This window comes from Ooceraea biroi, chromosome 4 (assembly GCF_003672135.1).
Source record: "Ooceraea biroi isolate clonal line C1 chromosome 4, Obir_v5.4, whole genome shotgun sequence".
NCBI classification, from domain to species: Eukaryota; Metazoa; Arthropoda; class Insecta; order Hymenoptera; family Formicidae; genus Ooceraea; species Ooceraea biroi.
Window position 1 is genome coordinate 17,655,492 of NC_039509.1, and position 12,339 is coordinate 17,667,830.

The following is a 12,339-nucleotide window of genomic DNA, read 5'->3' on the forward strand; positions in this document are numbered from 1 at the left end:
TTTATTTAGCACTGATAAGAACCGAGTACCGACTTTTCCTCACGCTCGACTCCCGTTCCAGCTATAATTCGAGAATCGCCGTCTGGCCTCGCGATTCGCGCGTCCGCCGCACCGCGGCGCTAGTGTCGCGCGCCCTGGCGGCGAACAGTAGTGTCGCGAAACGCGATGCGCGGATCTTGGTGCATGTCGCGCGAGACCCACGCGAGTCTACCTGACGCGAGGTACCGGGAAAACCCGCGATAATCGGCGCAACGTGCGCCCGGTGCAACCGTCGTCGTTGGTACGTTACGCGAGTGACGCACCTGCTCGCGCTCGCACACGCACGAACGGACGAGACCAGTGCACGCCGCGCACAGTGCCAGAACGTCGCCGTGAAACGCCATTTTGTGATCGTGCCGAGCGGGACGTAAACATCGGACTTTCCAATCGTGTTCGTCGCCGCGGCAAGGCACCCCGTCGACGTCGTCGTCGCCGGTGCGTGTTCCCCGTAGCCCAACCAGACTGCCCCGGGCGAGCCTGACAGTCGCCGTGACGCAACGCCGTCCCGTGTCGAGCCAACGCGGTGACATTTCGCGCCAAATCCGCGAGACGTCGAGACGCACACCTGGCGCAGCGCGCGACGAGAAACAGCTGTCGTCGCGCCGTGAATCGGCGCAACGGTGTCGGCGTCGCCACCGCGATTTCCACGCCGCCCAGCCACCAGGTAAATGCATCGAGATCGCGACGCGTTCAGGTGCAAGCCGCTGCTCGAGGATCGCGCGTTTCAGCTGGAACTGGCCCCGAAAGTGGAGGTGCGTCGTGTTTCGATTTCACGCGAGCGTTACGTATACCTTGTTTACGCGTGACGCGTCACTCGCAGGCGACCACGAAATTTCGACACACTGCACGGACAGCACGGTTCTTCACTGCTTGTTGCTCACTCGAACGTTTGAAAATTTGAACATTTTGTTGCTGTGTCTTGAGTGTGCACCAACTTACATAATTGTACATTTGAACAACTGAAATCATTACTGTTCGGGGGTGTATGTGGGAAGTATGTGCCTGTAGTGATACGTAAAGAGGATTTATTTACTGAGAAAAATAATGGTCCATTATAAAAGAATTAGAAATGGATAAAGAAATAGTTGTAATTTGACATAATAATTTTGCTTGGTACTTCTCGAGTGCAACAAAAGCCTGATCTCGGCGTTCGATTAACGACAGTGTCCCTTCTTTTCAGGATTACAGCAGAGAGCAGAAGCTAACTGCTGAACGCAACTTGCCTGCTGTGACGGAAATGACATTGGCGACCGTTCGTGAATAAATTCCTTATAAGCCGAGGCTTGAAGATATGCGCTTTGTTATTGTGAAAAGGCTTGATGAATGAACAAAAATATAAGGAATGGTATTCTATTCAATTCAGCTGGATGTCAGATAAGCTGAAAAATGTCTGGTGATTCAGGATGGAGCGCCGTTATTCATCGTCCTTCGGATTTAGAACTGCAGAATTGGAATTGGGAAGAAAACGATGGGGAGCAAGAGAAGGAACTCCCCTCGACTGTTGATATGGATGCCATAAAAGGTGGTGGTAGCTGGGATCCTGCTACTGAACCTAATGGTACTGTCGCAAATTGTCCAGCTTGGAAATCTTTATCTTTCAGTCATGTAAATTACAACATTACTCTAGTAAACCCTCTCTAAATTGCAGGAACAGATTCGATCGACTCCGAAGAAGATTCTGATTCCGACGACGAAAGCTCTGGTGGAAGCGAGGGTAGTTGCTCCTATTCAGATTCCAATTCAGAGTCAGACGACGAAAGCAGCGGCGACGAAGAGGATAGTGGATCTAATTCAGACTGTTCCTCTGAACACAGTGAACAAACGTTTTCCATTCAAGAAACTAACTTTGAACAAGTACGTCGAGATGTGATTTATTTCGAGACCTGGTTATCTCTTAATTACGGTGCTTCTTAAAGTAATTTTAATTTTATCACGTGTCTGCAGGGTGCATTGAAATTGAAAATTACCATGAAAGGTCCAAAAAAGGAGGATTCCGAGAAGGTCAAATGTGAAAAGAACAGGAGAAATGTTACGAAGAAGCCTAAGGCCAATCTTGGGAATAAGGTAATTGTCTTGTAATTATTTATCGTAACCAAGCACGATTAGGTGATTAGAAAAGAATTACTACAAAGATTCTCCAGAATTAAAAAGATCGATCTTGCGTTTCGATTCGTATTCAAATTCAATCGCACGTGATCTTAAAATATATATATGCATCGTCATGTAATAAATTATCACGAATTGAACTAGTCCTCAGAATGTAGTAGCGAAGATTCGGATTCATCTGCGGGCCACGTGCCGTCACAGCAAGCGCAGCAGCAACAGTCGCAGCACCATCATCACGCACCGCTGCAGGAAATCAATCAGGAGGACCTGACGGCGATCTTGCCCGCGCAAGAGCAAGAAGACGCGCCCTTCGATGGATTCGAGGACTCTGAGAGCGGACGGCTAGTGTCGAAGGCGATCGAGCGCATGTCGCTCAGCGCGGACTCGGACCTGAGCGAGAACGGCGATCAGAACCCCGTACCTGTGTACAGCTCCACTTTGCTGCAGCAGTTTGTCGAGAAGACTGCCATGCTGTCGGAACCGCGGAAAAGGCGCAGTAAGTGCGGCAAGAAGTCGAACAACGACAGCGAGTATCCCTGCGTGTCGAATGTGTCGCCCGACTCCGGCATTCAATCGGTGGACAACAGTCCATTGCACCTGGCGGTGAGTCCCGTCAGTCCTCCGGTGCCGACCCAATCTCCGATTCAGCCGTCGGTCGTCACGAAACCGGCGGTGAACGTCGACCGAGTTCTCTACCCTCCCAAACGGAAACCCGGCAGACCGGCGAAGGCGGTGTCCACGCAACCGCGGGGACCCGGCAGGCCGCGTTTAAGGCCGGAAATCGTCGAAAAGATCGAGAAGATTGAAAAAGCGGAGAAGGAGAAGAACGAATCTCTAAAAAGCCTGAAGAATCCTGACTCCCGATTAACGGAGAAGAAGGAACCTGTGAAGGAATCGAGCATGAAAAGCGTAAAGGAGGACGCGTCCTCGCTGAAGAAGCGCAACGCGAAAACGGTCGCATCGAGGGAGGAGAAGGTGCAGAATGCTGCGCTTCCCGCGAGTAAAAGGGTGAAAGGTAAGTCGACGGCGCACCAGAAGAAACTGCGCTACGACAACTCGATGAAACCGTCGCAGAAAACGATGATGAAGAAGGGGACGATGGGGACGAGTTCTCAGATGCGAGTCAAGTGCCTAAGTAGATCGAGCGCGAGCAAGCTCGTGCCGCAGTGCGACGGCAGGAGCTGCAGGAAAGTCAGGCAGGACAGAACGTACGTGCCTAACAAGACCACGGTCCCGTTAACGCGACAGAAACAGAGTTCCTGCGAGCATCAGGTCTCCGGCGATCAAAAGACGTCGAGCGTCGGTAAGAGAACGGGATCGAAGGAGAACAGGAGCAACGCGACTACCACCGTGTCCAGGAAACAGAATCCGACGAAGAAGACCGCGCCACCAACCACCAGGCGTATCCTGAAGGAGAACAAGTGCAACAGGAAAGCGACTGCGGCGAACTTCGAGACTAACGGTGTGGGCGTGCAGACGTTGATATCGCTGCCAGTCGGCGACATATTGAAGGCGGAGAACGTGGAACGCGCGTCTAACAAGTGCGACAAGGCGACGCAGCCGACGCAGCACAATCATTGCCACAAACATCATCACCACAAGCACCGGCGGAGACTACTCGCGCCACCGAAAGATCCTATCCGCGCTAATCCGTGCATCGTCCAGGACCTGGAGAGCCTGGTTGATCAGTTTATGAGATTGTGCAGCCTGGGGAGAAACAGCACTAGCACCAATCATTCCGAACTGCCGCAGATCTTCCGCGTGAAGAAGCTCACGAAGAAGAGAAAGGGTGGCGACGTCAGCGCGAGTGACGATCAGAAGCTAAAGCGACGCTTGAAAAAGGAGAAGGGACTGGCGGGCGCGGATTCCAAGAGTAGCGCGAACACGAGCACGAGTTCCAATCCGAATGAGCAACGGCTGCCGCTGAAGAAGCGCCACTATCACGTGTCGAGTCCGCACAGCTCACAGAGCTCGAACGCGAGCTGCGCGGACGCGAACGCGAATGAATCCAACTGCACGGAAAGCCATATAGAGGAGGCGATCGAGGCTACTATCACGAGATACGGCGGCGGCAGCTCAACGTCCTCCGTTCACGATGAGGAGGCCCTGCCGGTGACGCCCAAGAAGAGGCCCAGGGACGCCGAGAACGCGCCACCTGAGAAGCAGGCCAGTGACGAAGATAAATCCGCTGCTCAGACGGAAATTCAGCCGCGCCGGAAGAAGAAGATCGTTAAAGATCTTCGCGTTACCGTGACAAAGTTACCATCCGAGAGCCACGCTTTCGACAAGGGCGACAAGTCGGAAAAGTCGGCGGACAAGAGTTCTAAAATCGCCACGGAAAAATGTAGCAAGATGGAAAAGATAGTTGCGGAAAAGTCAATGAAGACCGATAAAACGCAGTCGAACGACAAGGCAGACGTCGAACATGTTCGTGCGGAAAAGACCATAAAGACCGATTCGGACATGCACGTGTCCGAAACGTTGGATGACGATGAAAAACCCGTCACCGAGAAGAAAGTAGCTCAGATCGGTAATTCGAGCGTGCCAAATCTCATGAGTAATAGCGCGACGACTAACACCACGAGGAAGAAGATGCGAAGACGGAAAACCATCAATCGCACGGGCTTTCCCACCTTGAAGAAAAAGAAGAAGAAGCCCACTGATTCTACCGCAGTGACGAAATCGACGGTATCGAGTGGCGCTAATGGAATGTGCAAGGATCAGGCTGCACCGGAAGACGTGGAGGATAATAAAGCGTCTCTGATGGAGAACGAAGCTCGGGATGCTCTCGTCGGAAACAACGAGCAAGTCCGAGGCGACACGAAGAACCTGGACAATTCCAGTACGGTTCAAGAGACGTCCAGTCGAAGTGGCTCGGATGAGGTAATCGAGTCTTGTCCGGGCCAGCTACGGGTTCGTAAGGATCTCGTAGAGTCCGACAGCAGCGTGTTGTCCGAGAAGCTGTACTCGAGTCCAGTTAAGTACGAGAAGATACCGGATTGTCGCATCTACGACGAGAACGCATCGCTGGAGGTGTCTCTCGAGCGTTACAATCAGAGCCAACGCATCGCGGAACTGAACGAGGAGAACCTGAGGAAGTTGGAGCGTGCGAACGCTCAGGCGGCGGTGAACGTCAAGATGGAGCTGTCTGGCTGCTTCAACAATAATCACAAGAGACGAAGAGGTTCGACCAGCCCCTCGAACTTGTACGGGAGAGGTGCGAAGAGATTGAGAAGCGCGGGTTACGACACCGAGAGTGAAGCACCGCCTAGCAGCGATGTAGCTAGCGAGGATCAAGAGCTTAGCAGCAGAAAGCCTGCAGATCCCGGACACAATCGGAAGAAGCAGTCGAGGTGGAAGAAGCGATATTTACAGGCCAGAGGCATATTGTTCTCCGAGTACAAGAAAGACCTCGAGTCTAAGAAGATGGTCGGCGCCGATGCCAAGAGGAAACTCATCGTCTGCGGCAATGATGAGCATTACGCCGCGGAACAATTGCCGGGCATCATACCGACCGGCAAACTCCTGCGGCAGAGAAAAACACCGTTTCAACTGCAGTACGATTTATTGTGGCTACACTCTCAGTCGAGGCTACCTGGTCGGGATTTGGTGCCATCGTGGAACTACAAGTAAATAATAATATTTTCTTTTGCCATAGCATTTGTTATAAAATAAAATATATGTTTAAAATCTTTAAATACTAATTAAATGTTCATACGTAATTTAATTGATTGGTACACTATACTTGAGAAATTCTCTTTGTAGAAAAATTCGAACGAATATTTATTACGACGTTAAACCGACTACCGTCTACGAGGCGCAAGCCTGTGAATGCAAACAAGAGAGCGGTTGTGGAGACGATTGTATTAATCGCATGGTGTTCAGTGAGTGCTCGCCGCAGCTGTGCCCATGCAATGATAAGTGCGAGAATCAGAAGATTCAAAAGCACGAATGGTCACCAGGATTACAAAGGTTTATGACAGAGGACAAGGGATGGGGAGTGAGGACGCAACAGGCTATTAAATCCGGAGACTTTATTCTTGAATACGTAGGTGAAGTCGTGTCGGAGAGGGAATTTAAATCGAGAATGGCAACCAGGTATGGTTTACATATTATGTATTAAAACATTAAACTATTATAAAATATTATAAAAACAAATGTATGTTAAAATGACAGGTATGCCAATGATACTCATCACTACTGCTTACACTTGGACGGTGGATTGGTGATCGATGGTCATCGCATGGGTGGTGACGGGAGATTCGTGAATCATTCATGCGAGCCGAATTGCGAGATGCAGAAGTGGAGCGTTCTCGGGTTGCCACGCATGGCGTTGTTCGCCTCGAGGGACATCAAGCCGGGCGAGGAGCTGACGTACGATTACAATTTCGCGCTTTTCAATCCATCGGAGGGGCAACAGTGTAGATGCGGTAGCAGTGCCTGTAGAGGTGTCATAGGTAAATCAACGAACATTGTTCTAACGGAGCAGCGTGCGCGCGCGCGCGTGTATGTGTGTCGGGTATTTTAATTGATAAAATTTTCCGTGGCAGGTGGAAAGAGTCAAAGGGTGGCCAGAAACCTATCCGTTCTACCGTCGCAAGTGGAGCCTGCCGAGAGGAGATCGGTCGGCAGGCCGCGGAAGAACATCCGCAAATCGAACGCCATACAATCGGCCAATTCCAAGAACATTTGCAAGTCGCGTAAAGTAGGAGACCCGATTCTAACGCACAACACGCCGCAACTGAAACCGATGTCTTATCAGCAACGATGTTTCGCGCGCGAACATCACTGCTTCCTGCTGAGGAATCTGGAGAAGGTGCGGCGGCTAAAGTCGGCGTCGGTCCAACAGATCCAGGTGCAGAACGGAAAGGCGAAGTTCGGTAACGTGAGCGCCGCGAAGGAAAAGGGCTCCGGAGACTCCAAGGCGCAATCCGACGCATTTTTCTCGCAATTAACCGCGCTGACAAACACGAACGCGCGAACCGTGCGAACGCGTAGGCTCGCACAGGCACAGGACGATCCAGAGATGCATAAGACTGCAAAATTAGCTAAGGTCAGTCGATGAGCTCGTATATCACTATATTAAAATGTCATGATAATGTTTTAATATTATTAATGATATTATTGTATCCGTTTTATTTCAAACAGGTGTTAAAAGATTTGTACACAATCGTTGCGACGGCAAACGATGAAAATGGTCAGCCATTGTGCACTCCATTCATGACGTTACCCTCGAAAAAGAAATTGCCCGATTACTACGAGAAAATCACAGAACCGGTCGACCTGAGCACGATAGATCAGTGCATCGGCACCGGTCACTACAAGACTGCGGAGCACTTTGACCACGATTTGATAAGGCTGTTCGACAACAACGTGAGATTCTTCGGGAGAACGTCCGAAATTGGTATCGCGGCGGCGAGACTCCGCAAGTTGTACTTGGGAAGTAAGCCTGATTTCGTGAACGCTATTACGGAGGCGACGGGTTCTCCGCCATCTCAGGGCTTCCTGCCACCTCGCGGTTCCACGGCCGGAGAGGAGGACGTAATCCGGTGTATTTGCGGACTGCACAGGTAAAGTTTTTTATTATTTCTGTCGATTATCAATCAAGAGTAAAACAAAATCATATATTTTAATTGCAACTTTAATAAATTGATCGAAATCTACTAATTATTTGCGCAGGGACGAGGGCCTGATGATTCAGTGCGAGCGTTGTCTCGTTTGGCAGCACTGCGACTGCGTTAAAGCGGACACGAGTGTCGAGTCCTACCTGTGTGAGAGATGCCAGCCTCGTGAAGTCGATCTGGAGATCCCGCTGGAAGGCGAGGAGGAAGAAGAGGACAAGAAGCACTACGTAACCCTGTTGCGAGGCGACCTGCAGCTCCGACAAGGCGACACGGTCTACGTTTTAAGAGACACGCCCGACAAACACACGTATAAAACCATACAGAAGCCTGACTACGAGCAGATGGACATTTTCAGAATCGAACGTCTCTGGAAAAATCCCGAGTAAGCGATTCTTCTGTATTAATGAACTTAACCGACCTAAATAACGTTAAAGACTATTTGCCATTAAAATTTAATTGTCTATTACAATAGAGGTGAACGGTTTGTGTTCGGGCACCATTACCTGAGGCCTCACGAGACATATCACGAACCGACGCGCAAGTTCTACGTGAACGAAGTCGTGTGTGCGCCGTTGTACGAGGCCGTCCCCTGCGATCTTGTGGCCGAGCGTTGCTGGGTACTGGATCCTCATACTTTCTGCAAAGGTACGTAGTATCGACCAGCGATGTCGAGAAATCATATTTGATTGATCGATGAATCGCTACATTGTTCAATTATACAAGAATTAATCCTCTTGCTTTAGGGCGTCCTGTCGGGTCCACTCCCGAGCACACTTACGTGTGCGAGTATCGTGTCGATCGCGCGGCACGGCTATTCACGAAGGTGGCCAGAGCGAGGCATGCGGTGTGCACGAAGCCTTACGCGTTTGAAACCTTCCCGCAACGCATCAAGCATTACCGCACCTATTTGGTAAGTACACGCTTATCGTATTATATTATTATATATAATACACAATTTGTTGCATCAGTACGCACTAAGCGGAATTGTATTTCCAGCCTCACAGCCTGGATGGCATCAAGATGTCCAAGGACAAGAAGAAGAGTAGCAATCAAGAATTAGATCAAAATCCAAAGTTGGAATCCGGTGATAACGTGAAGGCGCACAGCAAGGAGCATAGATGCGGTAGCAGAACACGGCGACGGTCGGGCGAAATTTTAACGATCGCACCGTCCGCATCGTCGTACGCTCAGGTAACGATATTATCCTAGAGTTTAGATATTAAGACTCACTGTTTGTTACGTCTCTCTACATATTGTTTATATCTATTTTATTTCCAGAGGGAGGAACAGAGAAAGAAGCTGAACGGCATTCTGCTGAACCTGTTGCAGAAAATGCCGAACAAGAAAGATCCGTTAGATCTGTCGTTCCTTTTGGAAAGGAACAGGCGGAACCGGAAAAGACCCGGTGGACTTAATCCGTGACAGTGGGTAATATCACAACGATAATATCGTACTGTATATAATCTAGAGCTACTGTTAATTCCAATCTCAGTCAGATTAATAGGCTAGTTGGTCAGTCCAATCATTAAAAAAAAAAAACAAAAGTTGATTCAACTGTATGGATCAAGATAAAGATAACTGTATGGATCACTGTACATCCCCCTTTTCGACGACGAAAGCGTAAGAGAGAGCAACTTTCCTGTTCGTACAACCCGTCCATTGATGTAATGATTCGTCGTAATCGGGAATAACGTTTGTTTAGGCTAGACTATCGATCAATGCTTTTTTTTTGTACAATTTATCTTTCGTTTCGTTTATTTTTAGAAAGGTCTCTATCGTGAACTAGATCTTTGTCATCATCATCATATTATTTCGGTTTGTTCCCAATTTTTTGATTAGCAGTCAGGAAGTAGGCACTGTTGCTTTTACGCCAGGAGTCATGTCGCAAGCAATTTGTAGGTACTTGAAAATAAGGTACATTAGACTTTATTTTGCGAGTAGGGTATTAAAATAGGGAAGAAAGCTACAAGGGTAAACGATTCTCCCGAGTTGGGCTATTATATTAATGTAATTCGCGGACCTGTATAGAAGATCGTTTGTACATTTTTTTCATAGTTAATATAGCTAAATGTACAAATTACACGTTACATGGGATAAGGATTGCCGAGGGAGAATAAACGTGTTATACCAGTGCGAGTGCGAGAAACAAACAAACGGAGGAAACAAAAAAAAATGTGCGCGTGTGCTGTGTATGCGATGCTTTATTGCACAGAAGTAATATTATATTTTTCATAATCCCAGCGCGTTATTTGAATCGAGTGTAACATACTTTCTTCACTTTACGAAAGGACCTTGACTAATATTTAATTTATTGATATTGAATTATATATTGTAGTCGTACGTGACCGGATGGGTCGCAGTGATTCCAAAATTGTACATATGTACTCAGGACTCCATATTTATTATTGCATTACACAGTATGGTAGATACATGTTACGACAAATATGTTACATATGAATCTTCTTACCCCTTTCTTTTCGTATTAGATTACTTGATACATTAGATTTTATTTTTATGATAACTTTTGCTATTATAATTTAGGACGTAAGACGAAAGTGTCTGTTAACGCATTTACTGCCATGACGATCACCGATAACCGACATGCAATAAACGAATTAAGACACGTGAATAATATTATAACACGCAATTTACACATCTACAATTTATATTGTAGATAATAACTATCTGATAACAACAGAAGCCATAAGGGACAAAATACATTTGTAAACAACTTTATATTTTTATTTATGAGAATTAAAGTGGAAATGATTATAAACGTTATTTATAAAATATTATTTATGAATATATTACAGTGAATCGTAATAATTCAGTTAGAGTGAATGGAGACTCAGCTGAATTGCGCTTGGCAGTGAATGTGTTAAAGGAGGATTTGTGTATGTTGGCGGTAAAATTAACACACAAGTTATTTATTTTATTTAATCAGAGCGCAGGTTTTTTTTCTTTAATTAAGTGCTTGCCATTTTTATGTGGTATATTGGCAATGGTACCATTCGGATATTTATTATATTGTGTAATTCAAAAATAAAAAAAGGGGAGCTGGCCTTCTACGTAAGCTGATATATCATGATGAAATAGCACGATGTGCGAGCTGTTTTCGAAACGAGTTTAAAACATGCCGATCCAACGTTACGTTGACTTCAAATGGATTATAAAAATGTCAAACAGATCATCGCATTTTTTCATGACATACAGTTGCATCATTTCATTCGCAATTATTTTTGCGCGAATCTTTATCTGTTCAACGCATGCAAAATGCAACTTATCTGTATCATGTTGATATTGAAAACAACGTTGGCACAATGTCGATTTATTCTGAAATATTATTTAGCATCTTGAATGAGTTTTGTTATTACGTATGAATATATTCTATATTCATATATTAATATATTGAGATATTTTTAATGGAAAATTGTTTCATTGATTATATGTATATATATATTTCTATATATTTCTACTTGCTTTTCTACTTACTCATTCATACGATTATTATACATGGTGTATAAAAGTAACATTCATCTACATGCGTAGATGGACAAATCTCTTTTTCTACTACTGTAATAATGGCATTAACAATGTAGCGACATGTGTAACAATAATTTTAACCAAATATTGTTTATTGAAACCATGTTATACTATGATGCATAAATTATATTATTAAACATTTTCGTACAATATCTCACCATATTGTATATTATCTTTAAAGAAGATGGTACAGTTTGTAATTGTACAGGCAAACAGTTTATTAAATATATTCGGTTTTATATATATATATATATATATATATATATATATCAATTCATTGTTATTCGGCAAGAATCAACGAAATTGTTTGAAATATAACGTTTCGCAATGAAATGATCAGTATTTCCATACTAAAGATCAGTAAAGTTCGATTATTGATTTTTCGCGTTTGAAATATCTTTCGTCTTACGTTTACTGAGAACCATTATAATCACAAAAAGTACGACATTGTAATTTTTACATGTTATGTTAAGCGACTTTATTTTCTCTTTCTACAACATCATCATTAATCGTCGTTTGAATTGTCATATATATATATTCACACACACATATATATAGACACGTATTAATGCAACGTACGATGCATTAGCGGCACTCTTCAGCTCGATCATTTATAACAGTAGCAATTGTAATAACTTGTCCCTTTCTGAGTTTGCTTATATAATTAACACTATTATGACACACTTACATATAATCAAAAGAAATCGCAGAAAAAAAAAGAAACGATTGTTGCGACGACAGCTTTCAAAACTACTCTCATGTAGTGCATGTACAGATAATATCATTGTATTGTATTCTGATGAACATAAATATACACGTGAAAAGTTTCCTTACATACGTCTGCCATACGCTGTATTCTTGCTCATTTCTCGTACGTATTTTTTTTTTGTTTTTTAAAGTAGCGCTCCCGAATTTCGTAATTTTGAGGTAGCTCTACCCAAGACTGAGTCGCCGCTACATAAAACAGTCTATAGCATAGCCATACATTATCTGTGGATGTAAAAGTACAGATAAACGCCAAAATAAA

General features: G+C 45.4%; 1 protein-coding gene across 3 annotated transcripts; it reads left to right on the top strand.

Moving 5' to 3' along the window:
• The first annotated feature begins 114 nt into the window (after positions 1-114).
• LOC105285768 (histone-lysine N-methyltransferase ash1) lies at positions 115-12,145 on the top strand. Of its 3 annotated transcripts, none has more exons than XM_011350243.3 (14): positions 115-1,033; positions 1,220-1,597; positions 1,688-1,893; positions 1,984-2,103; positions 2,290-5,774; positions 5,911-6,243; positions 6,322-6,602; positions 6,696-7,198; positions 7,294-7,715; positions 7,825-8,151; positions 8,242-8,414; positions 8,513-8,679; positions 8,766-8,960; positions 9,048-12,145. In XM_011350243.3, exons 2-14 carry the CDS (start codon positions 1,426-1,428, stop codon positions 9,189-9,191), a joined length of 6,528 nt encoding a protein of 2,175 aa, XP_011348545.1. In that variant the 5' UTR covers positions 115-1,033; positions 1,220-1,425; the 3' UTR covers positions 9,192-12,145. The 3 variants fall into 3 exon arrangements, with proteins under 3 accessions (XP_011348545.1, XP_011348535.1, XP_011348552.1); XM_011350233.3 differs by having other exon boundaries at positions 115-791; XM_011350250.3 differs by having other exon boundaries at positions 115-703.
• Positions 12,146-12,339: the final 194 nt, after the last annotated feature.